The sequence below is a fragment of the Canis lupus genome, chromosome 12 (assembly GCF_048164855.1).
Source record: "Canis lupus baileyi chromosome 12, mCanLup2.hap1, whole genome shotgun sequence".
NCBI classification, from domain to species: Eukaryota; Metazoa; Chordata; class Mammalia; order Carnivora; family Canidae; genus Canis; species Canis lupus.
The window spans coordinates 42,614,627-42,628,438 of NC_132849.1; the positions used below are offsets into that span (position 1 = coordinate 42,614,627).

General features: G+C 52.9%; 1 protein-coding gene and 1 long non-coding RNA gene across 6 annotated transcripts in view; one reads left to right on the forward strand and one right to left on the reverse strand.

Moving 5' to 3' along the window:
• Positions 1–13,812, reverse strand: part of FOSL2 (FOS like 2, AP-1 transcription factor subunit) — a 24,242-nt gene continuing 10,430 nt past the window's right edge. For all 5 annotated transcript variants that reach the window (XM_072770697.1, XM_072770700.1, XM_072770701.1 and 2 more), the window contains 3 exons: positions 12,912–13,163; positions 7,222–7,329; positions 1–4,733 (listed from right to left, as the gene is read on the reverse strand). In XM_072770697.1, the coding sequence (XP_072626798.1) occupies positions 4,215–4,733; positions 7,222–7,329; positions 12,912–13,163 (879 nt within the window). In that variant the 3' untranslated portion in view covers positions 1–4,214. The remainder of the gene's footprint in view (positions 4,734–7,221; positions 7,330–12,911; positions 13,164–13,812) is intronic.
• LOC140601576 (uncharacterized) lies at positions 5,505–7,709 on the forward strand. The gene is made up of 3 exons (XR_012004582.1): positions 5,505–5,674; positions 6,099–6,292; positions 7,191–7,709. It is a non-coding gene; the product is annotated as an uncharacterized lncRNA (long non-coding RNA).

The following is a 13,812-nucleotide window of genomic DNA, read 5'->3' on the forward strand; positions in this document are numbered from 1 at the left end:
TAAATGGAATAAACTTTTAATCATACAGAGAAAATAATTTTTGAGGAACAGGGCAGGATCTTTCCTTGTATTCTCTTACAATGTAGACTTTTTGGTGACCACTGTCCCCAGAGGAATGACAATCCATCTTTAAAAACAGAACCATTTTATACAGTTTATACAGCACATGTCACAAATCATTTTAGAAACAAAAAAAGCATCATTAGCCTAAATTTTTTTTAAAAAATGAAGAAAGAGAGGGAGAGAGGAACCAAGTATTTTAATGCTGTTTCTCATCAGGCTTGGTACAACACAAAGATGTAAACATTTTAAATAAATAATAAAATAAATGTCAATTTCTTCTCCCCCTCCCCTTCCTATCCCCCACTCAAAATTTGACCCAGCCTTTCCTGAACACATCAGCATTGGAAAATGAAAGCCCTCTGTTGATGTATGGCCAAAACACTAGAAGCATGAAAAGATGTCAAATTAGTAGTGGGATGACTGAATTTTTAAAAGTAGCAAGAGGCACACCTGGAAATGTACACACACATACACACACACGCACGCACACATCCAACCTGTCAATAAATAGTGAGATGCTGGCTTTTAAGATGAATGCCAAGAAGACTCAACAAGCAGAAAGTAGCAAGACCCCTTTACTTAAGTTTTAAAAAGAAAGTTACACACGTCACATATCCTATTGGTCCACAAATTCTATAAGGACTCAGATTACCCCTCCAACCATCTGAGGAGTGCAAAGGAGCACATCACGAGGGAGAGGGAACAGAAGTCTGGAGGCGGGAGGATATGGGGAGGGGGGTGTCTTTGAGAACCAACCTCAGATTGAAGGCAATCTTGCCTCAGATCTTTGAAGAAAGACCTTTTCACCTCCAAGTGTTTTCATTCATCCATTACTTGGGGGCCTTAAATAGGGGATACCCTCATCCCTTAGTCTTATCCTAAAGAGGGTATATTTACAAAAAGTGCCTAACACAGTGCCTGGCACAGAATAGGTGCTTATTCCTTTCCTTCTTAAAGGGGCCATGTGATATCTGATCCAGAAGGAGACCGACCGGAAAGAGAAATGGTGAGATTGCAGAAGCACTGCTGGTCCATCAAGGTAAGGGGAGAGAAGTTCCAATGCTTATGGGTTGAGCCCTCCCTTCGACTCAGAGCCAAGTGGGAGCAGAGCAGAGACTCTTCCCCAAAGCCTGAGAAAAAGGAAGCAGTAGCCTCTGATGGCTCTTGGCTGAGTTGTTTGTTTGACTGGCCATGGTGGACACACCTGGCCTTTCTCACAGGCAGAACAATGATTTCTTTCTGAAAACTCCCCCCGTGAATTCTCTGCTTACAGCTGGCTCCAGCAGTTGCCTAAGCTTCACCTGGGATCTCCTCTCTTTCCTATGTCAGCAGCTGTCCCCAACCACTCAGCCAGGAAGAGGACTGATCCCAGAGAGGCCAGCCAGGTGGCAGAGAGGACTGTGTGGTGCATACTAGCTTGTCAAGGAGTGCCTGCCCTATGCCGTCCCAGAGCTGCCTGCAGCCCAACTGGAGTTCACACCAGCTGCCTCACGGCTGGGAACACAGGAGAAGCACAGCAGTTTCCAGCCCAAGCACAAAGGCACCCCCACTGCAGCTGTTCCTTTAGTTGGAGCCACGGAGGAGAAAGCAGCAGGCCTGGCGTCTGGTAATTCTGAACAATGGTGTGTGTGCATGAACTCAGAGAACAAGCCAGAAGAAGAAAAGAAAGACGTGCTCATGAGTTAAGGGTGAATATTCAGCCTTCCCCAAATAACCTCTGGCTTTGGGGAAGCCAAACACTACCTCCTAGAACAAAGCCAGAGAGTCCTGAAGGGGACAGCTTAGAGGCTTCTAAAGGCCTATGGATTGGTAGATTTTGGCCTTCTGCTGGTCCCAAAGCCAACACAGCTTGAAATCTGAACAACAGCCAAACTGTCTCAGGAATGTCCAGCCTGGCCCCGAGTCACAGACTGTGTCCTGCCTTGGGATCAGTGCTGTGCAAAGTGGGACACAAAGGGTCTTTTAGAAATAAAACACCAAAGCAGCTTCATTTAAGAAATATGTATACATATATATGCAAATATATATGTATATATATGCAGAAAAGAAGCAAATAGCTCGCAATTGGCCACAAATACCTCTTGAGATGATTAAGCCTTTCAGAGCTGAGCACACCCCGGTTTTCTTTGCCCACCTCCTGCTATTCCTGGCTGACTTCTGTGTCTTCAATTAATCTGAAGATGCCAGAAACTCAATTGCCCAATCTAATAAGGAGTGCCCCTCCCAGAACCTCTGGGAAACCTGGAGGGCAGCCTCATAGCCAAGGAATGTGGGAAATAACATTTTTAAGGGATTTTTGGACAAAATCCTTTTTTTTTTTTTTTTTTTTTAATCTCCACTCTCTGCATGGCCTAACCTTCCAAGCATCCCTTCAGGTCATAGCGGGCTGTATATCTGGAGCATCTGCTGCTCCATTCCGTGTTCCATTCTAGTGCATGGAGAGGGGATGGGCAGGAAGGACCAGCTCTGAGGCCTGCTAACGCGTCACAGCGCTCTCTCAATCTCTTTCTCTCTCCCCTCCCCCAGACGAACTTTGAAATTTAACCCCCACTGGGTTTGATTTAAATAATATCTATATAATTTTAAATTATCATACAATGATCTCTAGAGCTGAATCACAACAGCGGGGTCTCCCCCAGGGCACTAGCCCAGCAGAGGCCAATCCTAGAGGGTCAGCCAGAGCTATGCCCTCAGGAGGGAAAGGCTCAGAGGGGTGGGAAGCAGGGACCATGCTGAGCTGTGCTCTTGCAGGAGGTCGGGGACTCCCCACTCCCCACCCCACAGGAAGGGGGCAGTGGGAAGCAATACATCTTATCTGATTTCAGCAGCCCCCAGGAATGGCATGTAAGCCCCAAGCCTTAGCAACAGCTCTGGGCCAGCGGTTCACAGCTGGCTGGCCGGACCTGCAGAGCACTGTGGGGGACGGAGTATATAAAAAAGCAAGCACTCCATCAGATTGTAGGGGACCACAGAAGGTAGAAAAGGCCTGGCATCTCACCGAGAGGCAAATCCCACTCTGCCTCCCTCCTTCCTCCCCTACCTTTCCATCCACTGCAAAAGTGCCTTTGAGGCTTCCGGAAGGGCCACCTGGCAGCAATCTGGGGAGGGGCCAGGCCCACGCTCATTAAATCTCCGTGGGTGGCGTCACCCCGAAAGCCAGGCTGGGGTAGGGCAGAGCCAGTAGGGACCTGGAGCGACATGTGGTTCCTAGGGAGGGACGCCTCCCTGGTCTAGAGAGAAGGGTCCAGGGGCAGGATGGCGAGGCAGTAATTATAGGAGACGTCCTGCTCAAGACACCAGGTAAGGGAAGCTGCCTAGGACACCTGCGTGGCTTGTTGGCACTATTCCTGCCCTGGTAATTAGGCATTTGGCAAGCCCAACCTGCGCCCCGGCTGTCTCACTCACACCCTGTTTTCTGGCCAAGCCGCTCCTCCAAAAAGTTGTCTCCGAGGATGGGGAGGAAGGGTCCTCGGAGCCTCCCAGCGGTGGCAGCATTTCCTTGAGAGCTCAGGGAGCCCTGCTGGTGGTCCTGGAGATGGTGGTGGACCGAGGAGTGTCAAGGGAGGGAAGGTTCTGTATTGCACATTGACTGTCCCCTTCTGGACAAGTCAGCCCCAGCAGAAGAGTCCGTCACCTGCTGCCCATCTCCAGAAATGAAGAGCTTTAATATTCAGACCACCCAGATGAAATGTCATGGCAAATTTGATAAAAACCAAGAGGAAGTGAAATTGACACTGGGGGGGAGGAAGGGGTGAAGAGAGGGAAGGTGAAACCAAAAGGCACTGAGCATGCCGGGCAGGGTGGGGAAGGACACCGTCACTCCAGAGATGCAGCGTAACAATGGCACAGGATTGGTCCACACCCGCTGCAGGCTCTTCAGAAGCTGGAGAGATGCCTGAGTCCACCAAACCAAGTTCTCCAAGGCTTTTCAAGAAACAGGATTTGCTTTGCAGGATGCACGAGGGAGGAGGTCCTGTGACTTCTAAGAGATTGCTGAAGCCCTCCGGCGCCTCACCACCAAACCCACCTAGGTCTCCCTCAAGCTGGGAAGCTCTCTGGCAGGGTCCCCCTCCTGGCCTCACGGCCCTGGAGCACTTGAAGGTGCTGGTCCCTGGGAAGGAGGCAGAGACGAGGACCCCCTGGGAGCTGGGTTACAGAGCCAGTAGGGTGGGGGAGTTCAAGGAGTCCGATGACTGGTCCCCACTGCTACTGCTTCTGCGATGAGCCTTGGAGCAGGACTCGGAGGGTGACGCAGGCGACTCCTGTTCCAAGACGCTGGGGTAGGTGAAGACGAGGTTCGAGGTGCCCGGAGTGATGGCAGGCGTGGAGGTCACCACGATGGGGGTGTGCAGGGGCTCCTCCCCGTAGAAGCCCCCAGCAATGCTAATGGGCTTGATGACAGAGCGCTGGGCCTTGTCTAGCCCGGCTGACGAGGATGAGGGGCTGTCCTCTTCCAGAGGCTCCTGTTTCACCACCACGGCACCCACTCCACCGCCCCCACCACGCAGGGGCTGCAGCCCAGAGGCAGGGGGTGATCGGCGCTCCTCGGGGCTGATCTTACACACGGGCCCATGGGCCACCAGCATGAACTCCAGCTTTTCCTTCTCCTTCTGCAGCTCAGCGATCTCTTTCTGCAGGCCTGACTTCTCCTCCTCCAGCTCCTCTGTCTCCTGCAGGAGGGGAAAGAGAAGTGTGTGAGGGACAGGAACTGGCCAGAGATCTGCTAGGGGTGGGAGGTTTGAAACCAGCTGAGAAAGGGAAAACCATAACTGTGCTCAGAGGACCAACGGTGAAAGCAGCCAGCTCACAACCCTGGCCACAGACCCCACTGCTTCTAAGTGACCTGGAGGCTCAAGATCACTTTCATGTCCAAAGCTCCAGACTGAGAAAGGAGGAAAGTCGGCTCGGAGGAAGGATGAAACAACAAATAGCTGCCACGATTGAGGGCTTACTTTGTGCCAGACACCGCAGAACAATCCTCCAGAAGATTTCTGAAGCAGATATTTTCCATCATTTTCAGACAAGGAAACTGAGGTTCAGAGAGGTTTAGTAGTCTGCCCAACGTCACAGAGCAAGCAGGTAGGGCAGCCCAGACTTGACCCCGACAGATCTGACTCTAGAGTCCATCTGCTACCACGCTCTGGTACCTCACTGCCAGAACTGCCCCCCAGCTACCCTTGAAGGGTTACAGTGAGGTGTGGGGTAAGGGAGCATGGCATGTAGTTTCAGCCCTCTCTCCTTCTCACACTCCTTCAATCCCATCCAGCCTGCCTGTGGATACAGAAACACTGAACTCTAAGCTGCACACACGAGCCAAGGACGGCGCCAGGCTGGCAGGAAGCACTCCAGCAGTCCCGGCTAAATTGTCATTGCCCCACTTCCCTTTTTTGCTCTAATTTCTGAAGCATGTGATTCAGGGCACACAGAACCCTCAGAGAACATTCCGTTCAGTCCCCGCGCTTTAAAAGATGAGGAACCCGACAGGCTCCGAGCAGGCACGTGAGGATGGCAGGGTCCCCCCGCAAGGAACCTGATCAGCCCCTTCCTCTGACGCAAAGCCAGAGAGCAGCAGCAAAAGCACGTGGAGGGAGCAGGTATGAAAGATGCAGAGGTGTGTGTCACGGGCCTCCTCCCACTTTTCCCCGAACACAGATTCCTGTTCAAGAATGCAATGATATGGGCCAGAGCTTCACGAAGCAGTGTACAGCATATTCCACAGTGAAAAAAAGTTTCCATCTGTCTCAAGGGTCTGACGAACGTCATGAGCTTCTGAGAGGTTTCCTGTGGAGGATGTGGCTCAGGGGCCTGGGTGGCTAGGGCGGGTGGGGCGGCGGGGGAGTAGGGTGTGAGGCTTCTGGGGGAGGGAGGGAAGAGGAAAGCAGGGCGCCCTGGAGGAGGGGCTATTCTGGGGCTAGTGTAGGGAGCACCCAGGCTCGACCCAGAGGACCTGGCTCCTTAGAAGGTAAGTGGTGGGAGGACTCCACTGGGGGAGTCTACCCAGGGATATCTGGTCACTAAGGGATCTCTTCACCTAGTGACAGAGAGCGTCTGCTTGCCCTGCCAATGCTCAGACACACACCTCCACCGGACACTCCCGTGGGCCACGGAGAATTCATGCAGTACATATTCAATCCCCAAGAGGGAGGGCTCCGAGTCCCGGATGGACCAAGGGAAGCTATAAGCAGGTGGATGGTCCCAGGAGCATTCAAAGTCACACAGGAGGTGCAAGGTAATTTGTGATTTCCAAAGCCCCTCCCAGGCCTGGTCACCGTAAGGACCGTCAACAGTCTCTCTCATGTCCTTGCTTTGAAAACATTCCACCCAGAAGAGTCAGTCCTGGCTTTGGGCTTCCTCCACACGCCATTCAGCCCATCCTAGGGCTAGGCCCTGGAGGGAGTTACGTGAAGTTGGTCAGGTCAGGCTTTTAAGAGGGAAAGGCAGGGCCACGGCCCCCAGGTGTGGGCAATTAGGCAGCAGGGGAGAGTGACTCACATGGGCAGAGTGAGCTATCAAGGTGACAGCTTCAGGCTCATAGCAGAGGTGGGGAATCCTTCTGCCCATGAAGGATATGAGAAAACCCCAAGACAGTACCACTCAGCTGGCCCAAGTTCACTTCCATGAGACCCAGAGAGCTTCAAACTCCAGCAGAGGTGCAAGAGGCCCAGACAGCAGGTCTCCCCCTGCCCAAACTGGATCACTCTGGATGATCTGGCCACTCCTGCTGGTGGTAGGGATGGGGGCAGCAGGAACCATGGGAAACAGCCCTGGAGGGGGTAGGTCTGGGACTGCGCTGGCTCCCAGGGCCTAGCAATGCCAGCACCCTCTACCATCTGACAACCATGGGCCCCAGGAGGTCCGAGAGCAGGGACCGCTCAGGTGCTCAGTAAGAAAGGGTGCTAGGCCCCAGGACGCTGTTGAGTCGTTAAGTCCGTTCCCTCCCTGGGCCCAGGCTGGTGGGCCCTCCCTCCCTCTCCCCTTCCCTCTCTCTTCTTTAATCGGGGTGGTGCTAAACCCATGTGTTCAAAGAAGGGCTGTTTCTGTCCACCCTGACTCATCTCTAGGCCACTAGTGGACAAGGAGAGGGTGGGAGGCCAGGAGCCTCAGGTCTCTTGCTCTTGTCCACCCAGAAGTGCTCCCACGCCACGCAGAGCTCCTCACCGCCTGCAGCTTTTCCGTCAGCTCCCGCCGTCGGTTCCGGCACTTGGCTGCGGCCAGCTTGTTCCTCTCCCTCCGGATTCGACGTTTCTCCTCCTCTTCAGGGGATAGCTAGAGGCCAAAGTCAAGGACCATGATTAGGTTTGAGTAAATGCTCCACCAGCTTTTGTTTTCTAACTGTATTTTAAGAAACTCTGCTGAGAGGCACCTGGGTGGCACACCAGTGATCTCAGGGTTGTGAGATCGAGTCTCACTTTGGGCCTTGTGCTCAGGGTAGAGCCTGCTTGGGATTCTCTCCCCCTCTCCCTCTGTCCGTCCTTCTCATGTGTGCACGCATACTCTCTCTCTCTCTCTCTCTTTCAAATAACTCAATAAACCTTTAAAGATACAAAAAAAAGAAACCCTTCCTTTTTTGAGTGTGCAGGGAGAAAAAGGCGAGAGGAGGGTGGCTGGCATGAGCAGTTCCAGAATACGTGGCTCACTGCTGTAGCCACCAGGGAGGACACTTAGGGCTGAACCTACCCTGGAAGGTGACATCCCATGTTTGAAGGGAGGCCAGGGCGGCCATGTGTCAGGGACTAATCAGCCTAGGCAAGATAGTAGCATTTATCATGCCAGCCCTGATTCAGTGCCAAGGCCAGAGAGAAGAAGCTGGGGCCTCTTCCCCAGAGTCCCCTCATACCAGCCAGGCCTGGCCCCACCCATTTAAATAGCTTCTTCCAAACCCTGGCTAATTACTCCTCCCCACCACCCTGCCAGCTCTGCAAGCCTCATTATCCCCATTTGGTTAAGTAGCTAGGCCCACAGTAAGAACCACCCTAGAGAGGGGGGGAATGTTTTACTGCCAGGGGGTAAGCCAAGGATGCCACCCCACTCCCAACTTCCTCTGCCTTCCCTAGAGTGCCAGCTGCTCAACGTTCAACCTGGGGGACTCGCTAATGTGCCTGGCACAATGCTAGGCTAGACAGGACAGGCAAAAGGAGAAGGAGCCCTCAGGCACATTCAATCCTGCTGCCCACCACATCCATTCATTCAACAAATGAGAAACTTCTATGTGCCAGGCATGGTTTGAGCGGTTGGAGATTTATCTGAGAACCAAATGAACAAAAATCCCCCTGCAGAGTTTACAATCTAGCTCCTTACAAGGAGGCTGGATAGAGGCCTGTGACTCATGCCCTAGGGCAAGAACTCTGCTCCTCGACACAGTGCTGACGCTCTGTTTACATATAGCCCTTCCTGTGACCCCAGTGCCCCTCGCTGGCTGAGGTGACTCGAGGAGATGGCTGTGGGCCAAGGCAGAAAATAATTCCAAAAGAAAGGCCATCCCATGCAGTTCTCAGACAATGACAGCATACCTACTATGTGCCAAGCACAGTACTGGGGGGCTTAGAAGATTGCATGTGGGATAAGATCTGGGTCCTACCCTCAACGGACAACATGGGGGGAAAAAGCCAAAGCCACTTTTGGAGGAGGTGAGAAGAGGTGCCCCAATGAGAGATGTTGCCTCACTGCCAGCCACCCCCTGAGGGAGGGAGTCGTGGCCCTGGCTGGGCCCAGGTCAGAGTCCACAGTGCTCGCTACAGCCTGCAGTTCTATTGCTGTCATGTCCAAGATGGCAAAGCAGGGCACAGCATCAGAGAGGACGATCCCCACCCTGTCTACACAGAGGAAACTCCGTGGCCCCAACCAAGATGCCAGAGTCTTACATCAAATGCTCCAAACATTGGCATGGAAGCAAGCCAGTCAACTAACTGTTCAGAAAGAACCTCTCTCTGAGGCATCAGGCCACCAGAGCATAGAGAGAGGCTCACCTTGCCTTCCCAACTTTCAAATCCACCCCCAGCCCCCATGTGGCCCCCCCGAGGTGGGGGCAGGAAGCCTAGTGGGCTATAGGGAGACCTACCAGCTTCCCGCGACCACCAGGAAGGTCCCTGTCTCCCAGGGCTTCCGCTGTGTTCCTGCCTTGCCTTGTCCTGCGTCTGCCTCTGGGGCCTCCTTCACTCCCGGGACACCTTCCCCATGCCCCTTCACCACCTCCCAGATGGCACCGCACTGGGCTTAAGAGCCAGGCCCAGCTCAACCCTCACTGCCTCTGTTGTCACCTGCAGTGGCCTCCAGCTGGGGCACAGAGAGCCCGCCCAGTTGGTAACGGCCCTGTTAGCTCCCTGGCCCCTTCCAAAGGCCTGCTCTTAGAGCCCATGTTCGTCCTGGCTCCACCTCCATCCTCAAGCCCTGTCTTCAGTCCCAGCCTCGGAAATCCTCCACCTCCCCCCAGAAAGCCAGAGGCTCCACATCCTCTCTTCTGAGCAGTCCACGGCGGCCTGAGAGCAGAACACAGATACGACGTTTCTGTGTGGCTGTGGACAAATCACTGAGCCTCATTTCCCATTTAGAATATGGGATTGCGGAACACCTAGGTGGCTCAGCAGTTTGGTGCCTGCCTTCGGCCCAGGGCGTGATCCTGGAGTCCCTGGATCGAGTCCCACCGTCGGGCTCCCTGCATGGAGCCTGCTTCTCCCTCTGCCTGTGTCTCTGCCTCTCTCTCTCTGTGTATCTCTCATGAATAAATAAGAAATGTGTGGGAAATATCAGAAAGGGAGACAGAACGTAAAGACTGCTAACTCTGGGAAACGAACTAGGGGTGGTAGAAGGGGAGGAGGGCGGGGGGTGGGAGTGAATGGGTGACGGGCACTGGGGGTTATTCTGTATGTTAGTAAATTGAACACTAATAAAAAAATAAATTAAAAATAAATAAATAAAATAAATAAATAAATAAAATCTTAAAAAAAAAAATATGGGATTGCTAGGACCTGTCCTATCTTCCAAAAAGTTTCTGTCTTGATTAGATGAGATGCAGTGTGAAAGCCCTTTCTACTAGAAAGTGCTGGAAGGGAAAAGATATAAATCAGAGGTCCCTTTGCCGATGCTTTCTCAGAGCCCTGAAAGAGTCCAGATGAACTGGAGATCCAGAGTTCACCCACTTGGATACCTTTTGCTCTGTGTGTGGGTTGGCTGCCCAGCTGAGGTCATGAGGCCACCTGGCTGAGGTCCTAAGTACTTGCTCCTCCTAAACCTGTCTCAACCTGAGCCCAACAGTTACCAAGAGAGCCTGCTGGCCCTGCTGCAGTCCTGCATTTGAGCAGTCCTGGGTTCTCTACTCAAAGGTCTACCAGGGCTCCCCTTGAGGCCCAGAAAAGCCCCTCATCCTTCACTGACGATGGGCAGAAAAGATGAAGAGATGGTTGTAGTACATTTTAGCTTCCCTTCCCCCTTGGCAGCTTCCGGACAACTTCTGGCCTCCTGATTAGCCTAGAAGTCTCTCCCCTATCTGTAAGATATGAGGCAGCTAGCGGGAGCTGTCAGCATAGGAAGTGTTGAGGGGTGGTGACACCAACAGAGTTACAACTCTAGTGTGTCAGTGCCACCACGTACCTACCCACAAGCCACACACTCTCTGCTCCCCACCCTCTCAGTCGCCACCACTGGCCTCAGAGGAGCCTCTGGGCAAGCTCTGAGGAGGCTAGCGAGGCACCATGATGGCTCTGGGTAACAGGCTCCTCTCCCTGGCAGAGGTCAGGAAGGCGGAAGTCTGCTTCAGAGGAAGACCCTCAGGCTAGGAACCCAAAGAGCCAAGGTTCCAGGATGCTACTGCCCAGGTCTCCTGTGAGCTGCTGGATGATTGTCTGAATTCCTAAGTGATGTGGGATAAAATGCTCCTGGCTCTCTCCCTCCCTCTCAGAAAAGGAAGGAAATTCTCCAGACAGATTGTCTTAAGGCACGCCTAGGTGGTATGCTGGGAAAACCACAGGGCTGAAGGTCAGAGGAGGTGGATCCCAGCCCCGGCTCTGCCACTAACTCACGGTGTCACCCTAGACGGGACCCTTCTCCTTTCCAGACCTCTGTGTCCTCATCTGTAAAATGGGTACAGAGGGGAAATTGGAAAAGCTGGTCTCCTAAGTCCCATCCGGATGCAAGCTTCTAAATTTAGTGTGAGCTTGGCCCAGAAAGGAATGGAGAATGTTCAGCACATCGTACGTTTTGTCCTGCTAGCTCGAAAGTCCCTCACAAAACTGGCTCTCACCTAGGGGTCACTTCCATAACATGGTACCAGCTCATCAGTGACTGTAAAGCTTGACACCTTGGGCTCCTGAAGGAAGCATATTTTATAAAGGACAGTATGATTACCATTACTGCAATGTTGACAACTACAATTCTGGAAAGTAACAGTGGGGGAGAGGGGGATATCGGCCACTTGCCGCAGGAGCAGAAGCCCAGCAACTGCAAGCAGCAACTATTAGAGTGTCCACAACTCTCCACATCACCCTGTGGGGTCCTGCCATTAACAGAATAAACCAGTGTGTAGGGGATGCAAGGCCCAGCTTTGTCCTCAGAGAAATGGAGATCCTGTGAATGCTTCCAGTTCCTCAGAGTAGGAACCCTTGTGATCTTAAGCACCCTGGGGACTCTTGGCCCTGGATCCATGATTCTCCACAGCAGCCCATGTGCAAAAGGTTTTTGTATTGGGAAACTGTGGACCTGGGATCCCAGAATGCAAGTGGATGGTGGTAACTGATAAGAGTGATTTTCCAGGCTAATATTTCATTTCAAAGAGGGATCCTACTGCTAAAGTATTTTCCCTTCCCTGGATCCATGGGGGCATGGTACTGTAGAAAGAGCACCGCACAGAGAGTCCAGGGAACTGGGTCCAGACTTCCTCACTCTCTTGCCAAGTGGCCCCAGGCAGGTTTGTCTAGGCTCTGGTTGCATCATCTGTGAAGGACGACAGAGGCAGCTTTTTGAAGGCTCATCCCCTCTTATTATGCAGGACTCTGATTTCCGCTTTTGGGAATCAGGGGGCCTGTCGTTATCTTGGCTCACTACTGACACAGATGACATGCTTTTGAGTATGTAGACAGTATCTAGAGAGCAGCTTTCTGGTGTCCCTCCCTGCCAGGCTGACTCTTTCTCAGAGCGGAGCCCTTTGAGGGGAGGACAAAGCTGATGTCTGACCTGCCCCCCATCACACGCTGTTAGCTGAAGCAGCTGAGCAGACTCCAAAGACCCCTGAGTTACTGCACTTCTAGGACGGGCATTCCAAGTATTCAAAATGGGATCCTGCTCCAAGCCAGAGGCCTAGGAAACCAAGCAGGAATGCCAAGGACGGTGGGCCTGGAGGGTGACCCTTTGGGTCTGCGGAGTGTTTCACCTGCACAGATACCAGGTGACAATTAAGGACCAATCCACCAGAGCTCCCGGCCAGAATTTGGTTGGCCGCTTGGCCTGCAGCCCCTCTGCCACGGATCAGGGAAGGACACAGCTGTAGGCAGGCCCTAACAATCCTTCCCATCTGCTGACACCTTACCACATACAGTGTGTGTTCCCACATGTGATCTCATCCGCGTGGTAGTAAGTCCTGTCTGGCAGGTACCATTATCCCCATTTTGCGACTGAGGAAGCTGAGACTCTGGGATGCTAAGGGACATGAGCAAGATGACAGAGCCAGGCCTGAGTCTTGGGCCTCCAGCTCTGCTTCCAACAATGAGGGTCACGGGCCCCCAGTCCCGAGCTCCCTCTTGTCCTCAAGTGCTCCCAGGACACTGCCTCAGCCCCTCACCGGTACACGGAAAGACACTCCATGTTATGAGGCTCCGAAAGCCACTGAGGTGGCTCCTTCACCCTGACCTGAGCTGTACCTGCTCATCTCTCCTCCTGCGGCCCACGGTGGTGCCAATGGTCTTGATCACGCCGGGTCTTGGGAGTGCCATGTGCCCGGGGACAGAGGCCAGGCCCGGCAGGGGGCTGTAGGGGTGCGAGCGGGGGTACGGGTTGGACATGGAGGTGATCACTGTGGGCTGCACCATCCACTGCAGGTCCTGGCTGGTCGTGATAGCGTTGATGGTGGGAATGAAGGCGCTGCCTGAGCCAGGCATATCTACCCGAAATTTCTGAAATGAGGAGAAACAGAGTATTGAGTCAGTAAGTACCCCGCAGAAGAGGACAAGCAGAGCCAGGAGGGAGAGCAGAGTCAGTGCCTGTGGGGCCAAGCTCAGAACACTGGGTGGGCTTCCCTGGACATGCAAGAATGAGCGGGATCTTAACTATTCCTGAGGCCCCATGTCAAATCTGTTCCCCTGAGGGCCTCGGGACCCCATTTCCAGGTGGCTCATGAGGATGTAATCATATTACAGCTTTGGGACAACGAAGATCACCAGGAAGCTTATTATACCTGCTTTTGTTACTTCCCAAATAGGTGTAGGATGGAGCTGTGACCCGATCCAGGGTGAGGCCAGGTCCACGAAAAGCTGCCTTTCAACTCATGAGACTGAAAAGTGGTAGCATTTGTGGCCAGATTTCCCTCTAAGTCCTTGTCCTCCTCCCGGCCCTTGACCACCATGTTGCTTAGAGTAGACACACTCTCTCTCTACCTACATATCTGTGTTCATAGATGTGTCTGTGGGAAACATCAGTGCTGCTAGCTCAGAGTTTTCTCCTGTCTCTCAACTTATGCCCAGATCATGTTGCAGAACTCTCCGGAACATACTGCAGGAAGCATTCTATTTAAAATATAAGATGATGACAGAGTACAAACACTAA